Here is a 17,756-nt window from a genome sequence, read left to right as displayed (position 1 = left end):
CCAACCATTTCCTCTGCAGTCTTTACTAGGACAATTTGTGCCACAGCAGTGGCTGCATGGGACAAGTGTGTGTGAGGCTCTCAGGAGATGGGTGCCAGCACCCTTACCGCTCGCAGCTGGGTCCCGCGTAGCCAGGCTTGCAGAGGCACTGCGTGTTGGAGCCCTTATGGACACAACCCACGGCAAAACTGGAACGATAAGGGGTACACAGGAAGGTGCAGTTACCCCTGACGTGGTGCCAGGGGACCTGATCCCTCATTTGTGGGCTGCTGGGGCCTTGGGTCAGAGGTCATGGACATGGTTTGGGGCACATGTGCCAGTGCCCCAGTGCAGCACAGATTGGTTCCCGGTGGTGAAACAGTCCCAGCCACAGGTGCTTACTTGTTGGAGGCAACTGAAAGAGGGCACGGACACCCAACACACTGCAGGGGCTCTTCAGCAGATTGGCTGCCCACGTAGCCATCCTTGCATCGCTCACAGTGGTCTCCTTCTGTGTTGTGCTGGCAGTTCTGCAGAGAAAAGACAGGCTGCAGGCTCAGCACGGACAGCAAGAGATGGGTTGCACAAAGAATTCCTCACCAGGTGTCTGGATGCTTCAGTCTTTCCTCTTGCCCAGAACTGTCTTGCACCTTAAGCTGACCCTGAGTGGGAGCACCCCTGAGATGGCACATGAAGCTAATGTTCTAATTCAGATGAAGTCCTGCTAGGTCCATTACTATGTGAAGAGCTTTTTAATCACATGCCACAGATTTTTGAACTCCCAGATGTCATGCTGCTACATTGTTTACTTACCAGGCATATCCCAGAGCCCGGCAGGCACTGATCTGAGTGGCCATTGCAATGACACGGGATGCATTTTCCCAGAAAGAGCCCCTTGGTGTCCCTGTAGTAACCTGGAGCACATTCCTGAGGACAGAGAAAAAGCCAGAGGTCTGAAAAACAGCCTGATACATTCAGGCAAAGCAAAGAAACTAATTTAGTTCCCATGACAGAGTTCCCACAGGCTTGTACTGATGGAGAAGAGATTAAAAGCAACACTGGAGATTTTTCAGTTCAGCTCCTTTCTGCTCCTCATCAGTGGGAGATAACTACCACGACAGAAGGATCTCTTCCAAGGTACTGCATGCATGTAATCTTGGTTTGCAACACTTGAACAACTTTCCTGTGATGTCTCTTCCAAGAGGGCAGATGTAGCTCATGCACCTCTCCCAGGTGTGCTGTGGGAGGGGACTAGGAGGGGGGTGCTGTGGTGGAGCCTGCGTAATGCTGTTCCTTCCTACAACACACCCTAAACCATAATTGCAATTGGGTTCAGCTTGGAAGCTGGTACACTAGCACCACTGCTTTGCACAAACATCTAAATCTCACAGCTGCCACCTGCACCAACCATGAGGTGTCTCAGACCCAAAATCTGACTGGTTGGCTCCCCTCTACTTGGAGTAGCATGTTTGCTTTCACCCTTACCTGGCAGGAGTCCCCCTGGTAGTTAGCTGGGCAAAAGCACAGCTCCACGTTGCTGGCACGGATGCCTGTAGCTGAATCAGTCGCCATCTCCAGGACCACGCGGCGCAGGGACACGGATGAAGAGAGCTGGGAGAAGAGTGCCCGGATCTGCAGCTGCTCCAGGTTTGCCAGCACCATCATGAGCTCCTCTCTAGAGACTGGGTTATGTGTCTCTGTGTGCCTGAAGTTACCCTAGTGAGAGAAGACCTTACGTTACTGGCAAGAAGCACAGGCACTTGAACATCCATCGCAGCCTGGAGAGGTGCCTCCCTGGTGCTGGGATGGCTCCCCTTTGCACAGGTAAGAGTCTGGATCTTCACAGCCAGTTCTCCTGCAAGAGGCAGCACCTAAAATGCTGAGCTCAAAGCAATTGTCCCTTCTGTCTACATGTTAAGTTTGGCCTTTCAGCACCTGGTACACCCTTGTGCCTGCAAACTCACCTCCACCAGCTGCAGACGGCCTTTGTGTACCTCCCCGGGAGAAGGGTAAGTACCTTCCAGAAACATGATGCTCATCTGATTTCCCTGGGAAAAGCAAGGAAGGTATCAGTCAGTCACCACCCTCATCCTGCTCATGCAGCAGCAGGGGGCACCAGGGGGTTTCTCAGGCTGCACCTTCAGGATCACATCGGGGCGGGACTCCATGGGAATGAAAACATCCCCTCTGCGTGGGTCGGAGTGAAGCTCGTAGCGCAGGTACCCACCGTAGGAGGAAACCTAAGGGAGAGCCAAGATGCACATGCTGCTGTGAGCTCACACCCAGCAGAGCAGGAGCTGTGAGCTGCTGCTGTGAGCTGGCCCAGCAGAGCAGGAGCAGCACCGGCTGTCAGCAGGCGTGCTGCTGGGGACAGGGACGGGTGTGCCTACTGTGCTCCAGCTGCCACTGTGCTCTTACCCGGTCCCCGAGGTAGGAGCTGGGTGCCACCCAGTAGAGCTCCTGGTAGGCATCCAGGAGGTTCTTGAGATCAGCGTGGAGGAGCTGGTCCCGCAGGCTCAGGACCACTGGCACTGCCTGGCGGTCGCTGCTCAGCAGGAGCCACCCGCTCATGTCGACAAACTGTGGGGGAAGAGCAACTGTCCATCTTCTGGTGGAGCCACAGAGTATATGTGAGTGCTGATGCTGCAGAAGAGCAGGTCCCAGAGCAGCAGAAAGGACGATAACAGGCTCACCACCCCACATGCATCCGGGTGGAGCCACTGGAAAGCTGAGCAGCACCCCTGCCTCCCACCTAGAACAGTGCCCCCATGCCATGACTTTCTACCCTGTGTGACCTCAGAGACCAGGAAAAGGAACTGAAAGCACAGGCTGAAGGACTTACAAAGGATAGAGATCCAAGGGCAGCAGGGAGCCAGGCAGGAAGACAACTGAGCTGCAGGCTCTGATGGCCCCAGCCCCTCTCACCTCAGCTCGGTGCTTCTCAGCGCTGCGGCAGCGATCGGTTGCACCAAAGCAGAAACACTTGGTGCAGCCCTTGGGGTTGGTGGCATCCAAAGAAAACGTCCCCAGGCGGCACTGGTCACATCTCGGGCCCTCCACATTTTCCTGGCAGACAAGCAGAGCTCAACAGTGTCATCAGCAATTCATTAGACTTTAGTGAAGGACAGAGACAGCCATACAAGTGATCAAAGCACAGTGATGTGATGCTGAAATCAGATGAAGCAGTCCCTGAAGTGGTTTGCATGCATATCACCCCCAAACATTCAGTTCACCTGGAGAAAGCACTTGTGAGCCCTGCAAAGGGGCTGGAGCAGGTAGCTCAGCAGCAGTTTAGGTTACTGTGCTGTCAGACAGATGCAGGAGTCAACAGTGGTGACAGGTTTACCTGCAATGGGCTCTGACACAGGGCTGGACTCAGAGAGCCTGTGTCCCCAGTGACAGCCCAAAGTGGGCCCTCATAGCCAGGAAAGATGGGGAGGAGGAATCTTTCAGAGTGCTCTAAACCCACCACTGCATGGAGCAGGCTGGCTGCAGCTCAGCACTCAGCCATTCTCCTTCTCCAGCCCTGCTTCCTCCTGGCACACCAGGCAGTCCCAGCCCACCCAAGCTGAGCCAACTGTACTGCAGGGACCGGAGACCCGAGCCGGGCAGAACCACACCATGGGAAGGCACCCAGGGACTGACCTTGCAGTGACACTGCCCCGTGACTGGGTCACACATGCTCGCTTCGGTGCCAGCCTGGTGGCAGTCACAGGGCCGGCAGTTGGGGTAGTGGTAGAAGCCAGGGGCACAGAGGTCACACTGGCGCCCGATGATGTTGGGTTTGCACCTGGACGGGACACAAGAGCCATGGTGTTAGAAACCTTGTGGAGGAGCAGCTGGGCTTTCACAGTATCACCCACACCGGCAGGGCCACGTGCTGCTGAGGAACTCCCCATCCTGCACATTTCCTCCCTGCAATCTGCCAACAAACCCCGTCCCCTGGCAGGAGCCAGGGCTCCCTCACCTGCACTGCCCGCTGTCCACGTCGCAGCCCGGCTCGGTCAGCTCCTGCACGCCAGGCCGGGAGCAGTTGCAGTCCTCACAGCCGATCAGGGGGTGGCAGCCGAAGGTCTGGGGCTCACACACCACACACTCAGGCTTCAGGGTGTGGGGAGGGCAGATGCACTGCCCTGTCACTTCGTCACAGAGACGGGTCCCACAGTCGCAGGCTGGAAGGAGCAGAAAGAGGAGCCGTGACTGGGGGAGCAGGACCCGGGCTCTGTGGGCAGCTGGGCTCTGAAGCCTGGAAAATGCAGCCATTTCCCAAATCAGCCTCAGCCCTGTAAGAGTGGTGGGAAGGCAGAGCAGAAGCTGGGACAACTCACGCCTGCAGTTGGGGAAGCCCCAGTAGCCGGTGGCACAGCGGGAGCACTCGCGGCCGATGACGTTGGGCTTGCAGGGACACTGCCCGCCGAAGGGCTCGCACTGGCTGCCCCGCGCCCCGGCCTCGTGGCACCCGCAGGGCTGGGCCCCGTTGTTGTAGAAGAGGGAGAGAGAGATGGCAGAGTCCCGGCAGAACCTCGACGATGTGCTGGGGCTGCAGAGGAAGGCAGGAGGAATCACTGTGCTGTACATCCCCACAGCTTCCCCACACCCCGACATCCAGCAGGACCTCCTGCAGTAATAGTACTGAATTGGTGTGAAGAACTGCTCCGTGACACTGAGATCCCCCAAATACCCATATATATGGTCACCAGAAAAGGAAAGCCTTAACCAGATCCCTCTCCTGCCACACACGAAGGGAATGAGGGTTTTGCTCTCCAAGGAATGCACAGCCCGTGGACAGCAGAGCAGGCAGCCAAAGCCAAGGTCTCACTTGATGTAGAAACTGTTGATGCCACAGCTGCTGATGAAATCATAGGACTTGTCCAGGGGTTCCTCCTGCAGGTACTGAGAGCTGTAGCTGTCCTCAGGCACCACAAGAATGTAATCCTACAAAGAAAGGACAAGATGGATGAGCCAGGCTCCTTAGCTGAGCCAGACAGACAACACTCAAAAGTGTAAATGCATTCTTAACTTCTCATCAGCTCATCACTTGCTGGGATAGAACACAATACACAAAGTGCCCATGTACTGGAAAGATCAGAGTCACCTCTCTACTGGGATCTGTCCATCAGGGTCCATCTAATCTAATGCTCCATGTGAGGAGTCGCCCAAATTCACTGGAATGAAAAAACAGGCAGAATACCCCAGCAGGGCAGTACTGGCTGTGCTTAAACTTCTAGACATGAGGGGTTCTGTCTTTCAGCCATTAATCTGAATTTCAGACAATCTTCTAGTTCTGTAGCCTGAGATAACAAGGCTACCTGCTCCCATGATGAGACTTGCCTGGGCAAACAATGCTACGAGGGTGCAAAATATTGCTGGTGTGAGAATAAGGCTTATTCTGCATTATCACAAACTATGTATACAGAGCAACAGCTTCCACCTCTGCCTTTTTCTGCTATCAAAACCACATGCTGAGGGATAACTGTCATATACAGATGCTGCTTCTGCAAATTCTGCCCTCAGTTCTACACCACTAAGGTTAGAGACTATGACTTTCTTGGGCAGTTCCCAAATGGAGTGATGGTGGGAAACATTCCTGTGGCTACACAGTGACAAAAATCCAAGGACAAGCTCCAGCCTTGCTGGAGCCTTGTCCAACAAACCCTGGGAGCTTCCCAGACAGAGGCTCACCAGCCACAGTTGCTTGTCCTCTGGCACTCGAACAACCACAGTCAGATCATTGTCAGTAACATCCAGGACAATCTGATCTTCAGAAACAACGAGGCTCCGGCACCCATAGCCGTGTGGGCAGAAATTAGCAGTGGTCTGACCTGAAAAGACAACAGGTACACTGATCCCACATTTCCCTTGCAGAACCCATGGTTATCCTCTGGCAATGAAAAGCTTTCCAAGGCTTCCCTCAGGTCCCTGCTCCTCTCACCTTGCCAGATGCGTCCACCATTGATTAACACTTCCACAGGGAAGGTGGGATGGTTGGGCTGGTAGTAGTGGAGGATGAAAGCATAGCGTCCCAGGGTCTGGATCCGGCTGGTAAACATAACAGCAGCCTGGCCCAAGACAGGAGAACAAAGAGATAAAAACCTACATCCAACACCAGCACTCACAGCTGGGATATTTTTGTTAGTGCCCAAATTGGTGCTCTTATTGCACAACTGTCAGGTCTTGAGACTTGGTGAATCACCCCCATGTCTCCACACTGCCTCCTCTAACCACAGTGCCACCTGCAAAGCTTTTCCAGAGATCCAAGCAGGGTTGGAGGGAGCTGTGACAGGACAGTCCAGAGGAACTACAGGTGCAGGGACAAGTTTGAAGTCCTGATTAAATTCTGAAAATGCTAAACTGTTCATTGCTAAATCTAAGAAGGAAAACTTCTTCTTGCCCCAGGCACCCCGTGTTGAAGCACCAGCAAACCAGCCCAAGCCCCAGCTGTGCCACTACCTGTGGTGGCTGCAGGAGGATGAGCTCTGTGGTGGGGTCCAGCGCTGTGGGAGGCTGAGGTGCAGGCTCCAGAGGTGCCCCAGCTGCAGCCACATGAACAGCCTGAGCCAGGGGCACATCAGGGGGGATGGGCAGGGCCTGGCCCTCCTCCAAAATGATCGACTGAGAAAGCTTCAGGAACCTTGAGGGAACACAGGAGCTGCTGCAAAACAAGGAGAAAAAGGGATCTAAAGATCTCTGACAAGAGAGGTTCTGGAGTTCTGTCAGGAAGAGGAGGCCCTCTAACATCTGCAGGTTAACCCCTGGGGCTCTGGGACATGGGCTCAGCAGGAAGAGCAGGAACCTTGCACAGGCTAATTCCTGTGTAAATAATTATTCAAAACACTGTCAAAAATTCAGATCCAATGAGTGTCTCTCACTGTATGTGAGAAAGCACAGGAAAGCCTACTCAGGATGGCATTTGAATGCCTGCCACAGGAGGCAGAGTGGTGTTCAAGTAAAGGACCAGTGACTTCTAGTCCTTACTCCATGGCTGCCTGCTCGGTGGACGTGGGCAATCACCTCAGCCAGAGATTTCTTTCCACTATGTCAAGAACTGAAAAGGCTCCAAACATGAAGAAAGTGGGGAAGAAACAACCTCACTCATGCTAAAACCCCGAGGGATGTGAGACTCTTACCTGTTGGGGGAGAAGGTGCCGTGGATGCTGATGCAATGCACCTTGGGCTCGATGAACTCCCTGGTGAACTGCGTGGTGGGGATGAGGGACACTTTGTGCTGCCAAGGGAGAGAACCCCAGTTATGTGGCAGCTCCTAACACTGGGAGCTTACAGCAGCTTCTGTGCACACCAGCCATCAAGCTGTCCACACTAAGCACCTCCTTATCAGACACTTCAGCTAATGCAAGGCAGGTCACATCTCTGTTTACTGCCCCTTCTTCCTTGGCAGGAGCCCTAAGGGGACCTCCAGGTATCTACAGGACTCTTCAATCTTTGTCTAAGCAACTGTGAATGCCTTCAAGGTAAAACAGGAAGGGGCACTGCCACACTGCTGCAGAGCTCCCTCTGCAAAGAGCAGCTGCTTCTCTCCATCTTCTCCCAAATCCCAGCCTTGTGATCTGCTTCAAAACACAACACTGACCACGTTCTCCAGCTTGGGCTGCTTATGACATAAACTAAGGTCTAGTATCCAGTCCAAACAGCACTAGAAAGCCCTTCTCCAAGCTAGGTATTGCTCCTGCCTCACCTCCTTCCAGCCTGTCAACAGAGCTGCCTTGGCAGGGAGCCTTACCAGGAAGAAGTCAGCCAGATCAGAGGTGAAGCGAACAGTGGCCTCCGAGGTCAGTTCAAACGTGGCCACGCGGCTCTGGGAATCGACAGCAATCCCCCGGCAAAGGAAACTGTAAGGGAAACACAGCTTCAGCAGCCAGCCTTGAGCCAGGCCACAGCCCACTTCTTGTCTTGCCAAGCTATACGTCCTGAAGGTATTTATACAGAGGCCTTGGAAATCTTTTGATGCCTTCCTTTGGCAAGTGATAAGAGCGAAGCTTCCCAAGGACACCCCGGACATTTGTTTTCTATTGCGAAGGTTGCAGCCTGGAGTCAGACGCTTCTGGAGTAAGGGACACGGTTTGACCCACACCAAGAAACCTGCATGTGGGCCATTCCCTAAATCAAGACCCCAACCAATGTATCCAGCTGTAAACAGAAGCAACAGATGATCTCCTGGCACAGGCAGTAGGGGAATGTGCTGGTACAGGTACCTATTGCCCAGACACGGCCAGTCACTAAAATCCATGTCCAGCTAGAATGAGTTTGGACATGTACAGCTCAAATGTACAGCACTGAAGCATTGTTTTGTTCATGTGATAAAGTAGAAATAATTCAACTGAGGGCAGAGGGCCTGTCCTTGCCATGTCAGAGGAGAACCAAACCCCTCCTCTGTCTCAAAGATGGCCATACCTGTAGACACACGGGTAGAAGATGAATGTGCCCTGCTGCATGGGTAAGTGTGGGGAGCTCACAGCAATGCCCACTGTCTGCAAAGCGTTGGTGTTGGCATACTCCACCATCAGCACATATCTCCCAGGCTGGGCAACGGGCAGGGACAGCTGGACTTCCACCTGGAGGACAGAGAGATGAGTGAGATTCATGGAAAGGACCTCCAGAGATCATCTGTTTCAAACCCCCTGCTACAGCAGGTTCCCCTTGATCAGGGGGCATGTCCAGGCATGTTTGGAAACCTCCTGAGAAGGAGCCTCCACACCCTCCCTGGGCAACCTGGGCCACGGCTCCCTCCCCTCAACACCAAAGGAGCTTTTTCTTGTGTTTCAGTGAAACTTTTTGCGACCTACTTGATGTCCATTACCCCTTGTCCTGTTGCTGAAAAAAAGTGTTGCCCCATCCTCCTGACACCCACCCTTTAGGTACTGATAAGTGTTGATGAGGTCCCCTCTCAGTCTTTTCCTCTCCAGACTAAACAGCCCCAGGCCCTGCAGCCTTTCCTCATAAGGAAGATGCTCCAGTCCCCTCAGCATCTTGGCAGCCCTGCACTGGATTCTCTCTAGAAGTCTCTTGAGCTGAGGAGCCCAGAACTGGATGCAGGACTCCAGATGAGGCCTCACCAGGACAGTGTAGAGAGGGAGGAGAACCTCCCTCAACCTGCTGCCCACACTCTGATTAATACACTCCAGAATGCCATTGGCCTTCTTGGATGAGGTGGGAGCAGAGGGCTGATGTCAGGGGCTGAATGCTGTAGTGCCCAGGTGATGGATGGAAGAGCAGTGTCACTCACATCGCTGCCCCTGCACGTGGCCATCCGGGGGTGGGATGGGGTGAGCTGCTCCGTGGGACAGGCTCTGGGCAGCCGGTTGTCCAGCCTGCACACGGCCTCCAGCCCTGATGCTGCAGGGAAGCCATCCACAGACAGGTATTTATACATGAGGCAGCTAAAAACAACCAGAAAAACAAAAGTGGTTGTTACATCTCAATTGTAAGAGTCAAGAGCATCCACACAGCCTGATCCCAGCACGGTTTGCAAAAGGCTTTGGTCCAACACAAAGACTCCACTGCCCAAAGGAACATCTCTGGTTAGTGTGGATGGAGCAAGAGGTTCTGTATTATAGGACCCATGATGGCAGTGACAGAAAAAAGCTGCTCCCCTTGCATTGTGCTTTATCCAAGGGATCACTGCTACAGTGGAGGTGACAACTGGTGTCCAGGGCCCAACCAGACTTTCTGCCAAGATCGATAGAGGTTGTGGACAGAGTAAGCAGATGCACAGAGCACTACCACACTCTGCCCATTCATTTTAAACAGTCCAGCAAGACCTAAATCACTGCAGCCATTTCCCAGCACTGTGGACTAACATATAACCCAGCCTAGTAGAGGAGAGGGCTATGGTCCATGAAAACACTGCCTGTGCCTTGGATGAGGAGATCAAAGCATTGGCTTTCTGTGACAGTGCAGGTTCAGCAGGCTTTATCAACTATGGCTGTGCTCCACTTGGCAGCTTTATTGCATTCAGACCCTCACAGAGTGTGGACTGTTATGTATTTCTTAACCCCAGGCCAAGAGAAGCTGAATAGGTCCCACACAGCACAAAGATGTAGAGATCCTTACTTCTGGCTGGCTTGTTCTGGGGCTGGCTGGTAGGTACATGGCTCCGTGACCTTCAGCTGCAGTATCGGAGCTTCATAGTACGAGCTGGGTAGCAAAACCAAATAGTCCTAGGAGGAGAGACAAGAGAGTTGGTTATGTTTGGGACACATGCTCTCAGGGAGCTGCTGAAGCACCCTGTGGTGGATGGAGCATGGGGGCTGGTCCTTACCAGCAGCACACCCTCTGCTTCAACAACCAGAGACCAGGTGTTGGGGTTGAGTACGAAGGGCTCCCCAAAGCTGTTCTGGGGGACGGTGACAAAGGCTGGCTCCGTGCTGGGAGCAAAGACAATCTGCTTGATCTGCTCTGTACCTAGAGTGGGAGGGATGAGAGGTTGTGAAGGGACTGGGATGGAAAAGCTAGGGCTGCAAACGGGAGGCTATGCTCAGGGAAGCAGCTCTGCAGCACGGCAGGGAGTCCCAGGCTCCCGCTGTCTTGGCGCTGCTGTAGCAGATGCACTACGATCCCACGCTGTCTCGGAACAGAGACATCCACTCTGAATCTGCTCAGTAGCTTAATGGGAGAGAGAAAATAAATCACTGCAATCCTAAATGCTAATCCACAGCTCTCGCAGCGTGCTCTGCATCCCCGGACTGCAAAGCACGGAGTGCTGCATGCCAAGGAGCGTTCTGGCAGCTAGAGAAGGAAGGAACTCATCTGTGAAGAATCCATTCTGAGACAGACAAAAAGAATTGCCCAGATACATTCTTTCTTAGGGATATTCTGACCCCAGCTCCACAGGGAAGATACCTGCCCTCTGGCAAACCCTCAAAGCTGTGCTCCCATCTCTCTTTCCAGCCACAGACTCTGCACCCGAGATTCAGACGCTAATTTTAACTGCCAGGACAGAACGGGTTTAAGGCCTGATCCTGTTCCCATTGAAGATCTCCTTGGCCTCATAACCTTTGGATTCATCAACTTTGGATGCAGCAATGATACAGCACCTAGAAGCAGCCTCTCTGCCTGTCTGGCAGTGCCAGGAGTGTTGAGAAGAGCACGAGAGGGATGCACTGGGTATGGCTGCATGGCGAGCAGAGGAGAGGAAGGAAGCGGGGAACGTGGCACGCTGACTATCCTGGAAGAGTACGTGGACATCAAGGCCCTCTGGGCCAGAAGCTAAAGCAAAGGCTTGTGCTACTGCTGGGATGGGTCATCCCTTCCCATGTGTGCTAGCTCTTGTGCCAGGCTTGGCACCAGCTGAGGCTGAGCCCCAGCTTTCTCAGATGAGAAGCACAGGGGATTATACAAGGAATGGAGAGATTTCCCTGAACAGGCAATGGGGGAGTTTTCTTGACAAGCTGAAGTCTCACATCCCTCTGAGATGATACACAACTCAAAATGAGATGGCTTCTGGAAGTGAGACAGGAGAAATTGGTCTGTAAATCATATGCTTGGAAAAGGCTTCCCTTTTTGCAAGCCACATCTTCCAACTTGTCTTCTTTCCAGGCTGCTTGTCCTTAACCATGTGAAGCCCATTCCACCTGGGCAGAAGGTGGCTCAGCATTTTTGTAGCTGATCTGCCCTATCAAGGAAGTTGCCCTGCAGATCCCATGGCTGGTGTGTCAGTCTGGCAGCTTGCCTTCAGCACTAGAAAAACCAAACACTGCTTCTGAGCAAGGAGGGAAACACACTGCAAGGCAAACGAGCTCTGCTGCTGGATAGGACAGATCAAATACTTTCTGTCTTTGGTGGGATCCATGGCTCATGTTTCTCTTGTCCTTCTGCTGTGAAATATGACTGCCCTTAAAAATTATCAGCTGTTGTTTTCCCCTCAAAAAAAGAGCAGAAAAATCGTATCTTGGCATTTCAAGCTTTGCATATTATATCAAAGGCAAAACACCTTCTGTTTCAATTCAAGGCAGAGGAGACAACTTCACACACTGATAACTTAGGTAGCTGCTGTTGACAGCCTTGTGCTGTGCACATGTGGTCTTCAGCAAAATGATGTAGCCGTAGTATCAGAAGAGGTAAAATCAATCAGCCAACCACCCACAAGGGCACTGGTGTGGCTACAGGTCTGTCCCCATGCAGTCTGCTCACAGTATTTGTTGTCCAGGCCTCCAGGCTTGTTCAGCCATCCTTTGGTGGCTCTTCTCCAGCAGTTCATGGCTTGATGAGAAGATACTGCACCAGAGTGCAATGCCTGTGTGACATGTACAATTCCACACCACTTCCAGAGCCCAGAGCACGTGTGAAGCCAGCAGCCTGGTTTGGGAGAAGCGCAAGGCAAGGGCAGGGCTGCCACCCGAGGGCACCTGCGAGGAAAACCCACGTCCAGCTGCCAAAGTTTGGATCCAGCTCCCAGCACTCGGCCCATTCTGCTTTGGTGGAAACTCAGCTCAGTTCTGCCTGGGGCACCAAGTGATCTCGTCTCATGTTGGAAAGGCTGTAATGAACCATACAGCAGCCCTGTCTCACATCAGCCTGGATGCTAACCGTCCTCAGCACGCAGCCCCAGGACCAAGGGCCAACTTGTTTCTGCTTTGTTAAATGAGCGGGGGGAAGGCTGCAAACTCAGATCAGCCTTTGCATTGGAGGGGCAGGACTAATGGGATAAAGCCATATGGAAGTGTCTTCTGGATAGGATGATGCAGAAGGTTGCCTGGGATGGGGAGGAGGTGGCGATGATGCAGAGGAGCAGAGTAGTCTGGGATCCTTACCTCTCCTTCGTGGCTGATAAGCTGTAATTTTGCCATACACAGTGGCCCCTCCTGAATTAATATACCTCAGGATGACATGGAACAGATAGAGCTCTGCCTCCTTCACGTCTACAGTGACTCTGATTTTATTCTGCAAAAAGCAAAAGAGCACATGGGGCACAGGTCACCGGGGTGCCAGCTGCTGGCTGCCCACCCCCTCTGCGGGAGGGCCATCCCGCCTGCCTGCCTGCCTGCCTGCCTGCCTCTCTTCCCCCTCCCTCGCCATCCCCCAGCACGGCGCTGGCCGGCCGCCTCAGCCGGGCACACCTGGGACGGGCACATCTGGGGCAGGAGAAGGGGCAGAGGAGCAATGTCGCAGCATGGGATGCTCTGAGTTAGTCTAGAAGTGAAAAATGCACTTACAGTTGCCACAAACATTAAACTTTCCTTCCTCAACGACCGAGACCCTCCCTTCCACACTGGCGGGCCCCCGGCTGACGTAGCGGAAGACGAGGCGGAAGAGGTCGGGGGAGGTCACATTGAGAGTCACCACTACCTTGGGCTGGTGGGAGAGAGAAAGGGGAGAGAAGCAGAGCACACCTTCAATTACCTCCACCGCTGACAGCTACCAGCCCAAGCGCAGCCGCTCGGCTCACTGCTCCCAAAGCAACATGCCACAGCGCAAAGAGGAGACAAGCACACCGGCCCTACTGCGCAGCCATGGCACGGGCAGCTCACCAGGCTGCCCTGTCCCCTGTGGGACAGCCACCGAGGGAGCAACCTGCCTGCAGGAACGGGGTGGGAAGGCTCTGACCACACCTGGAAGATGCTGTGGCATGGCAGGGTGCTTTGGCTCTCCCAGGGCACACGCCACAGCAGAGGTTTTGAGAAGCAGTTGTTCTTATTAGCATGTTGCTTCAGGCTTAAGTGTGCTGTGACTTGCCAGAGGGTACCCAATGCTGCAGCCCTGCCCTGACACTGAGAGAGGAGAGGCTGCAAACTGAGCTGCTGCCTCATCCTCAGCAACCTGTACTGCTAAGGACCAGTGGTGCCAGCCCCGTGTGCCACTGACGGGTGTGCCAGCCCTCCGCCTGCCCAGACACTGCTTGACAAGACCCCAGTTAAAGAAATGCTTAAGTCTGACCCATTTCAAAGAAAACTAAACATCTGCTTAAACACTTTCCTGCCCACAGGGCAAAGCTGGAGTCTCCTGTGCAGGGAGACTCTTTATGGGGGCTCTGTTCTTCAAAGCTCCAGTTACACACCATCTTCCCAAACTAGAAGGACCTTGGAGAGAGCAAACTACAGGTGAGCCTGCCAGCAGAAAGCCATGTGCTAGCCCCTCTACCATGGCCTAAATCTATCTCAGACATCAACACTGGATGCAAAACAAAAGCCACAAGCTTGAGCATGAGCTCCATCCTTAAGCTTTAGGGCTGAACAAGAATTGATTGCTTAGCTCCTACCTACACATTCAATGGGAAACGACTAATGTATTTGACCTCTCTGTTGTTTTGCCTAAGCATGAATAAGTGAAGAAAACTGAAAGTACAGCACCAGTAGGAGCATCTTACATGGGACAAGACTGTCAGAGAATCACTGCCCTGCACTCCATCCACAAACACACACTTTCACAGGGGCCATGCAGAGGAGGAAACCACCAAGGAGAAAAAAGGGTCAACAGACAAAACAGCTTCACTTGTAGGGCTTAGATAACTCCAGATTAGTGGAAACAACCGTTACAGCAAACCAGCTAACAGCAAGAGCAGAGGCAGAACCGTAACAAGAAGTCCAAGCTGAACGTGGCAGTTAAGGAGGAGCCAATTTATCTTGGAAAAAGGATGGAAGGTTATAAAGAGAGTTGCAGGAAAGAGCAGAGTCAGATGAAAGAGGCACAAGGAAACCTAGAGACCGTGTTTATAGATGTCCCTGTAAGTAACCACCAAGCTACCACCTTCATCTAAATGGATTAAGATGTCAGGGGATTCCCAATTTAGGCTCTTTCCCCTCATCAATCTCTGCTGTCCCCAGCACTACAGGAAATATCTGTGCAAACAGGCTATATATACACTGTGCTGTTTATGTTGGCCATCGTGTGACTTTGGGTGGTTGAGAAGCCCTTGGGGTGAAAGATGTGTGCCAAAAGCCAATCAGTCCTCCACCGACACATCCTCCCCAGGGGAGCCGGGCTGGAGCCCCGGGCGTACCTGGATGGAGGACATCTGTGCGTATCCCCGCCAGCTGAAGCCCTCAAACTCCAAGGGGTTGTAGCCGAAGCGCACGGCCCGGCCAGCCGGCGTGGTGCCTTCCTCCAGCTCGAACTTCAGGTGGTGCAGGTCGGGGAAATAATGGTCCCGTGCGGGTCTGGGGAAGACAGGGAGCACCGTGACCTGCTGGGCTACAGCGAAAGGCAGGAGGGCACCTCCGCCAGGCACGTGGCTGACGTGACAGCAGCCCAGGCGGTGAGGTGCCCATCCCTGTGGCGGCAGGGGGAGCGAAGGGCTGCAGCCGGCAGCTTACTGGGTGCAGGTGGGGCCGCGGGTGCTGTGCCGGCAGTGACAGGCTCCGCTCCGCTCCTCGCAGGACGGCCCCAGGGCCCCGCCGACGTCGCAGCGGCAGCCTGCGGGCAGGAAGCGCCTGTTTACATTCCCGTGGCACTAACGAGCTCCTGGTCCCTAATCAAAGGCGTGTCCCGGCGGGCAGAGGCCAGGGACGCTATTTTTGTTCCATTGTATCCGTTTGCATATTGGCCCCGGCCCCGCTTGGATCAGCTCCTCTTCCACCTCAGCGCCGAGCTATTTCCAGCCAGCTGTGGGGAACGAGGCCTGCGAGCACTCAGCGCTGGGTGTGTGGGGAGCCCTCGGGGCTGGGTGCCGTGGCCCTGCTGCCAGCAGCAGCCCTCCTCTCTCTTCCCAGCCCTGCCTGGACCAGTTGGGCACGGCTTTGCTTCACCTCTTCCCATGGGCATGATGGAGAGCAGCCAACTGCACATGGCCATGCCCACCTGCTCCCAGCAGAAGGGGTACAGCTGCGTGGATGTGGCTGGTGGTTAAAACAACACCACCTTCAACTCCACCCAAGGAGGCAACTGGCCTTTCACTTCCCAGCCTGATGGACCTGTGTCCACTGGTGGCAAAAGCATGTTTCCAAATCTGAGACCCAGTCCCTGCACTGGATCACGGTATGATCAAAACCCAAGGCGTAGGACAGCTCCTGACAGCTCTTCCCCTCCAAGGCCAACAGTTGGCATATGCAGAGCTACATGCTTCAGGTTCAGCTCTTGTGACCCACCCCCATTCACCTGATGCATCACGAAGGGGGCTCACCTTGGCAGCCAAAGTAATTTGCATTCTCAATATTGAAGTAGCCATCCTTGCAGGTCGAGCAGAACTGGCCACAGACGTTTGGCTTGCAGAAACACTGCCCGTCGCCCTGGGAGAGAATCAGGCATGGAAGGGAAGCTCATTCCCTCCCGTTGCTCATCACAGCTAAGCTGTTTCTCAGTTATTTGGGCCCTAGTCTGAGACACTGGAGAAGCTCCATGCTCTCCAGGGCTTCCTGTGCGTGGGTGGGCCAGATAAGGGCCAGATTAAGCTAAATTACCCAACAATGCAGGCAAACAAAAATCCAGCCATCCTGGGCCAGATCCAGAAATATTTAGGTGCCTAATTTATGACAGGTCTTAATCCTCTGTTCTCATGCAAGCCCAGATTGTGGTGTAACCTTCGAGAGCTCAGCCTCAGGACAGGCCTCTCCAGCAGCTGCTGGAAGAGATGGAGCTGAAACTCCTCTAACACAACATATGTTTGGAGGTGCCTGGAGGCAGAGGAGCAAACCCACCTGCTGGCACTCTGCAATGCCACTGATGGTGCCCTTGGTATCACACTTGCAGCCTGGAGAGAGGGAGAAGAACGAGAAAGCCAAAAGGTCAGTCAGCCCCTACGAAGAAGCCCAGTGGGCAGCACCCATCACACCAGAAGACATTGGCTGGGATAAGAGGAGCTGGGAACTGGTCAGGTAGAGGGGTGGTGCTGCACAAGGCTCACATTTCATTTTGGACATACTGTTGAGAAGACACAATTACCAAAGATATTTGCCCTTTCTGCACATTTGGCCATGAGAAACGTGTAGAAAGTCTGCAGGGAGCGCTGGGAATGGCACAACTCATTGTATGAGACTTGTATTTCATCCCACACAAAAACCAGCCTCCAGCCATCCCAATCTCCAAGTGAGGGTTACCCAGACCACTCCAGCTTTGATACGTCACTTCAGGGTGAAGATGGAAGGGGTAATGATGGTCTCCATTGGCTTGGGTTTGGGTCATGTCCCATTAAAGCATGGAAGAGACTTTTTGGGGCTGTGCAAGTGCCATCTCCTTACTCAGGCAGCCGTAGGGGTTCTCTGGAGTCAGGTTCCAGTATAAGGGCTTGCATCTGTCACAAGCTGGGCCTTCAACGTATGCCCGACACACACAGGAGCCCTGGGGAAAGGGAGAGGGAGAAAAGAGCAACTGAGAATCTGCAGCACGGTGGCAGAATGTGGGAAATGGTTGTTTTCAGGCTTAAGGAAGGACCTGGGCAAAAGACAGTAAAAGGGGATCAGACAAAAATGTCCTGCAGGGGCTGGTGTGTTCACTTGACACTCACCGGGGCCAGCGAGGGATCTGCAGTCACCAACCCTGCTGGGTTACAGGAGCCCACTAGAAAACAGAGGCACAGGAGGGATTTATAAAGAGATGGCTCACACACCAGCTGTTCCTAAAGGGGGATATTTCGTCCCTTGCAAAGCTCTTAGGGAATGACAAGCCTGTTTCAACCCAAACTGTTCTATGATTCCTTGTAGCAAGACACCGGAGTCACAGAATCCTGGAATGATGGGGGTTGGAAGGGCCCTGCAGAGCTGCTCCAGCCCAACTCCCTGCTGAAGCAGGTTCCCCTCCATCAGGGGGCACAGGAACGTGTCCAGCTGGGTTTGGAAACCTCCCGAGAAGGAGCCTCCACACCCTCCCTGGGCAGCCTGGGCCAGGGCTCC

The 17,756-nt window shown here is 53.7% G+C and overlaps 1 protein-coding gene across 3 annotated transcripts in view; it reads right to left on the bottom strand.

Annotated features, from left to right (window-relative positions):
• LAMA5 (laminin subunit alpha 5) overlaps positions 1 to 17,756 on the bottom strand; it is an 88,719-nt gene that overhangs the window by 15,124 nt on the left and 55,839 nt on the right. Inside the window, exons 17-44 of one of the 3 annotated variants that reach the window (XM_062009221.1) lie at positions 17,372 to 17,424; positions 17,106 to 17,205; positions 16,566 to 16,618; positions 16,052 to 16,157; positions 15,246 to 15,345; positions 14,933 to 15,089; positions 13,149 to 13,287; positions 10,256 to 10,398; positions 10,048 to 10,154; positions 9,221 to 9,374; positions 8,389 to 8,549; positions 7,718 to 7,826; positions 7,107 to 7,204; positions 6,430 to 6,631; positions 5,912 to 6,038; positions 5,662 to 5,801; positions 4,799 to 4,914; positions 4,308 to 4,519; positions 3,947 to 4,151; positions 3,625 to 3,769; positions 2,905 to 3,045; positions 2,398 to 2,559; positions 2,118 to 2,219; positions 1,944 to 2,027; positions 1,465 to 1,695; positions 793 to 906; positions 382 to 509; positions 108 to 188 (exon numbers count right to left, since the gene is read on the bottom strand). In XM_062009221.1, the coding sequence (XP_061865205.1) occupies positions 108 to 188; positions 382 to 509; positions 793 to 906; positions 1,465 to 1,695; positions 1,944 to 2,027; positions 2,118 to 2,219; positions 2,398 to 2,559; positions 2,905 to 3,045; positions 3,625 to 3,769; positions 3,947 to 4,151; positions 4,308 to 4,519; positions 4,799 to 4,914; positions 5,662 to 5,801; positions 5,912 to 6,038; positions 6,430 to 6,631; positions 7,107 to 7,204; positions 7,718 to 7,826; positions 8,389 to 8,549; positions 9,221 to 9,374; positions 10,048 to 10,154; positions 10,256 to 10,398; positions 13,149 to 13,287; positions 14,933 to 15,089; positions 15,246 to 15,345; positions 16,052 to 16,157; positions 16,566 to 16,618; positions 17,106 to 17,205; positions 17,372 to 17,424 (3,670 nt within the window). Of the gene's footprint in view, positions 1 to 107; positions 189 to 381; positions 510 to 792; positions 907 to 1,464; positions 1,696 to 1,943; positions 2,028 to 2,117; positions 2,220 to 2,397; positions 2,560 to 2,904; positions 3,046 to 3,624; positions 3,770 to 3,946; positions 4,152 to 4,307; positions 4,520 to 4,798; positions 4,915 to 5,661; positions 5,802 to 5,911; positions 6,039 to 6,429; positions 6,632 to 7,106; positions 7,205 to 7,717; positions 7,827 to 8,388; positions 8,550 to 9,220; positions 9,375 to 10,047; positions 10,155 to 10,255; positions 10,399 to 12,746; positions 12,877 to 13,148; positions 13,288 to 14,932; positions 15,090 to 15,245; positions 15,346 to 16,051; positions 16,158 to 16,565; positions 16,619 to 17,105; positions 17,206 to 17,371; positions 17,425 to 17,756 lie in introns of all 3 variants that reach the window. The other 2 variants (XM_062009222.1, XM_062009223.1) reach the window with 2 other exon arrangements.

This window comes from Colius striatus, chromosome 16, assembly GCF_028858725.1.
Source record: "Colius striatus isolate bColStr4 chromosome 16, bColStr4.1.hap1, whole genome shotgun sequence".
Lineage (NCBI taxonomy): Eukaryota > Metazoa > Chordata > Aves > Coliiformes > Coliidae > Colius > Colius striatus.
Note: the sequence above shows the minus strand (reverse complement) of the source record. Positions and strands in the feature narration are given on the sequence as shown.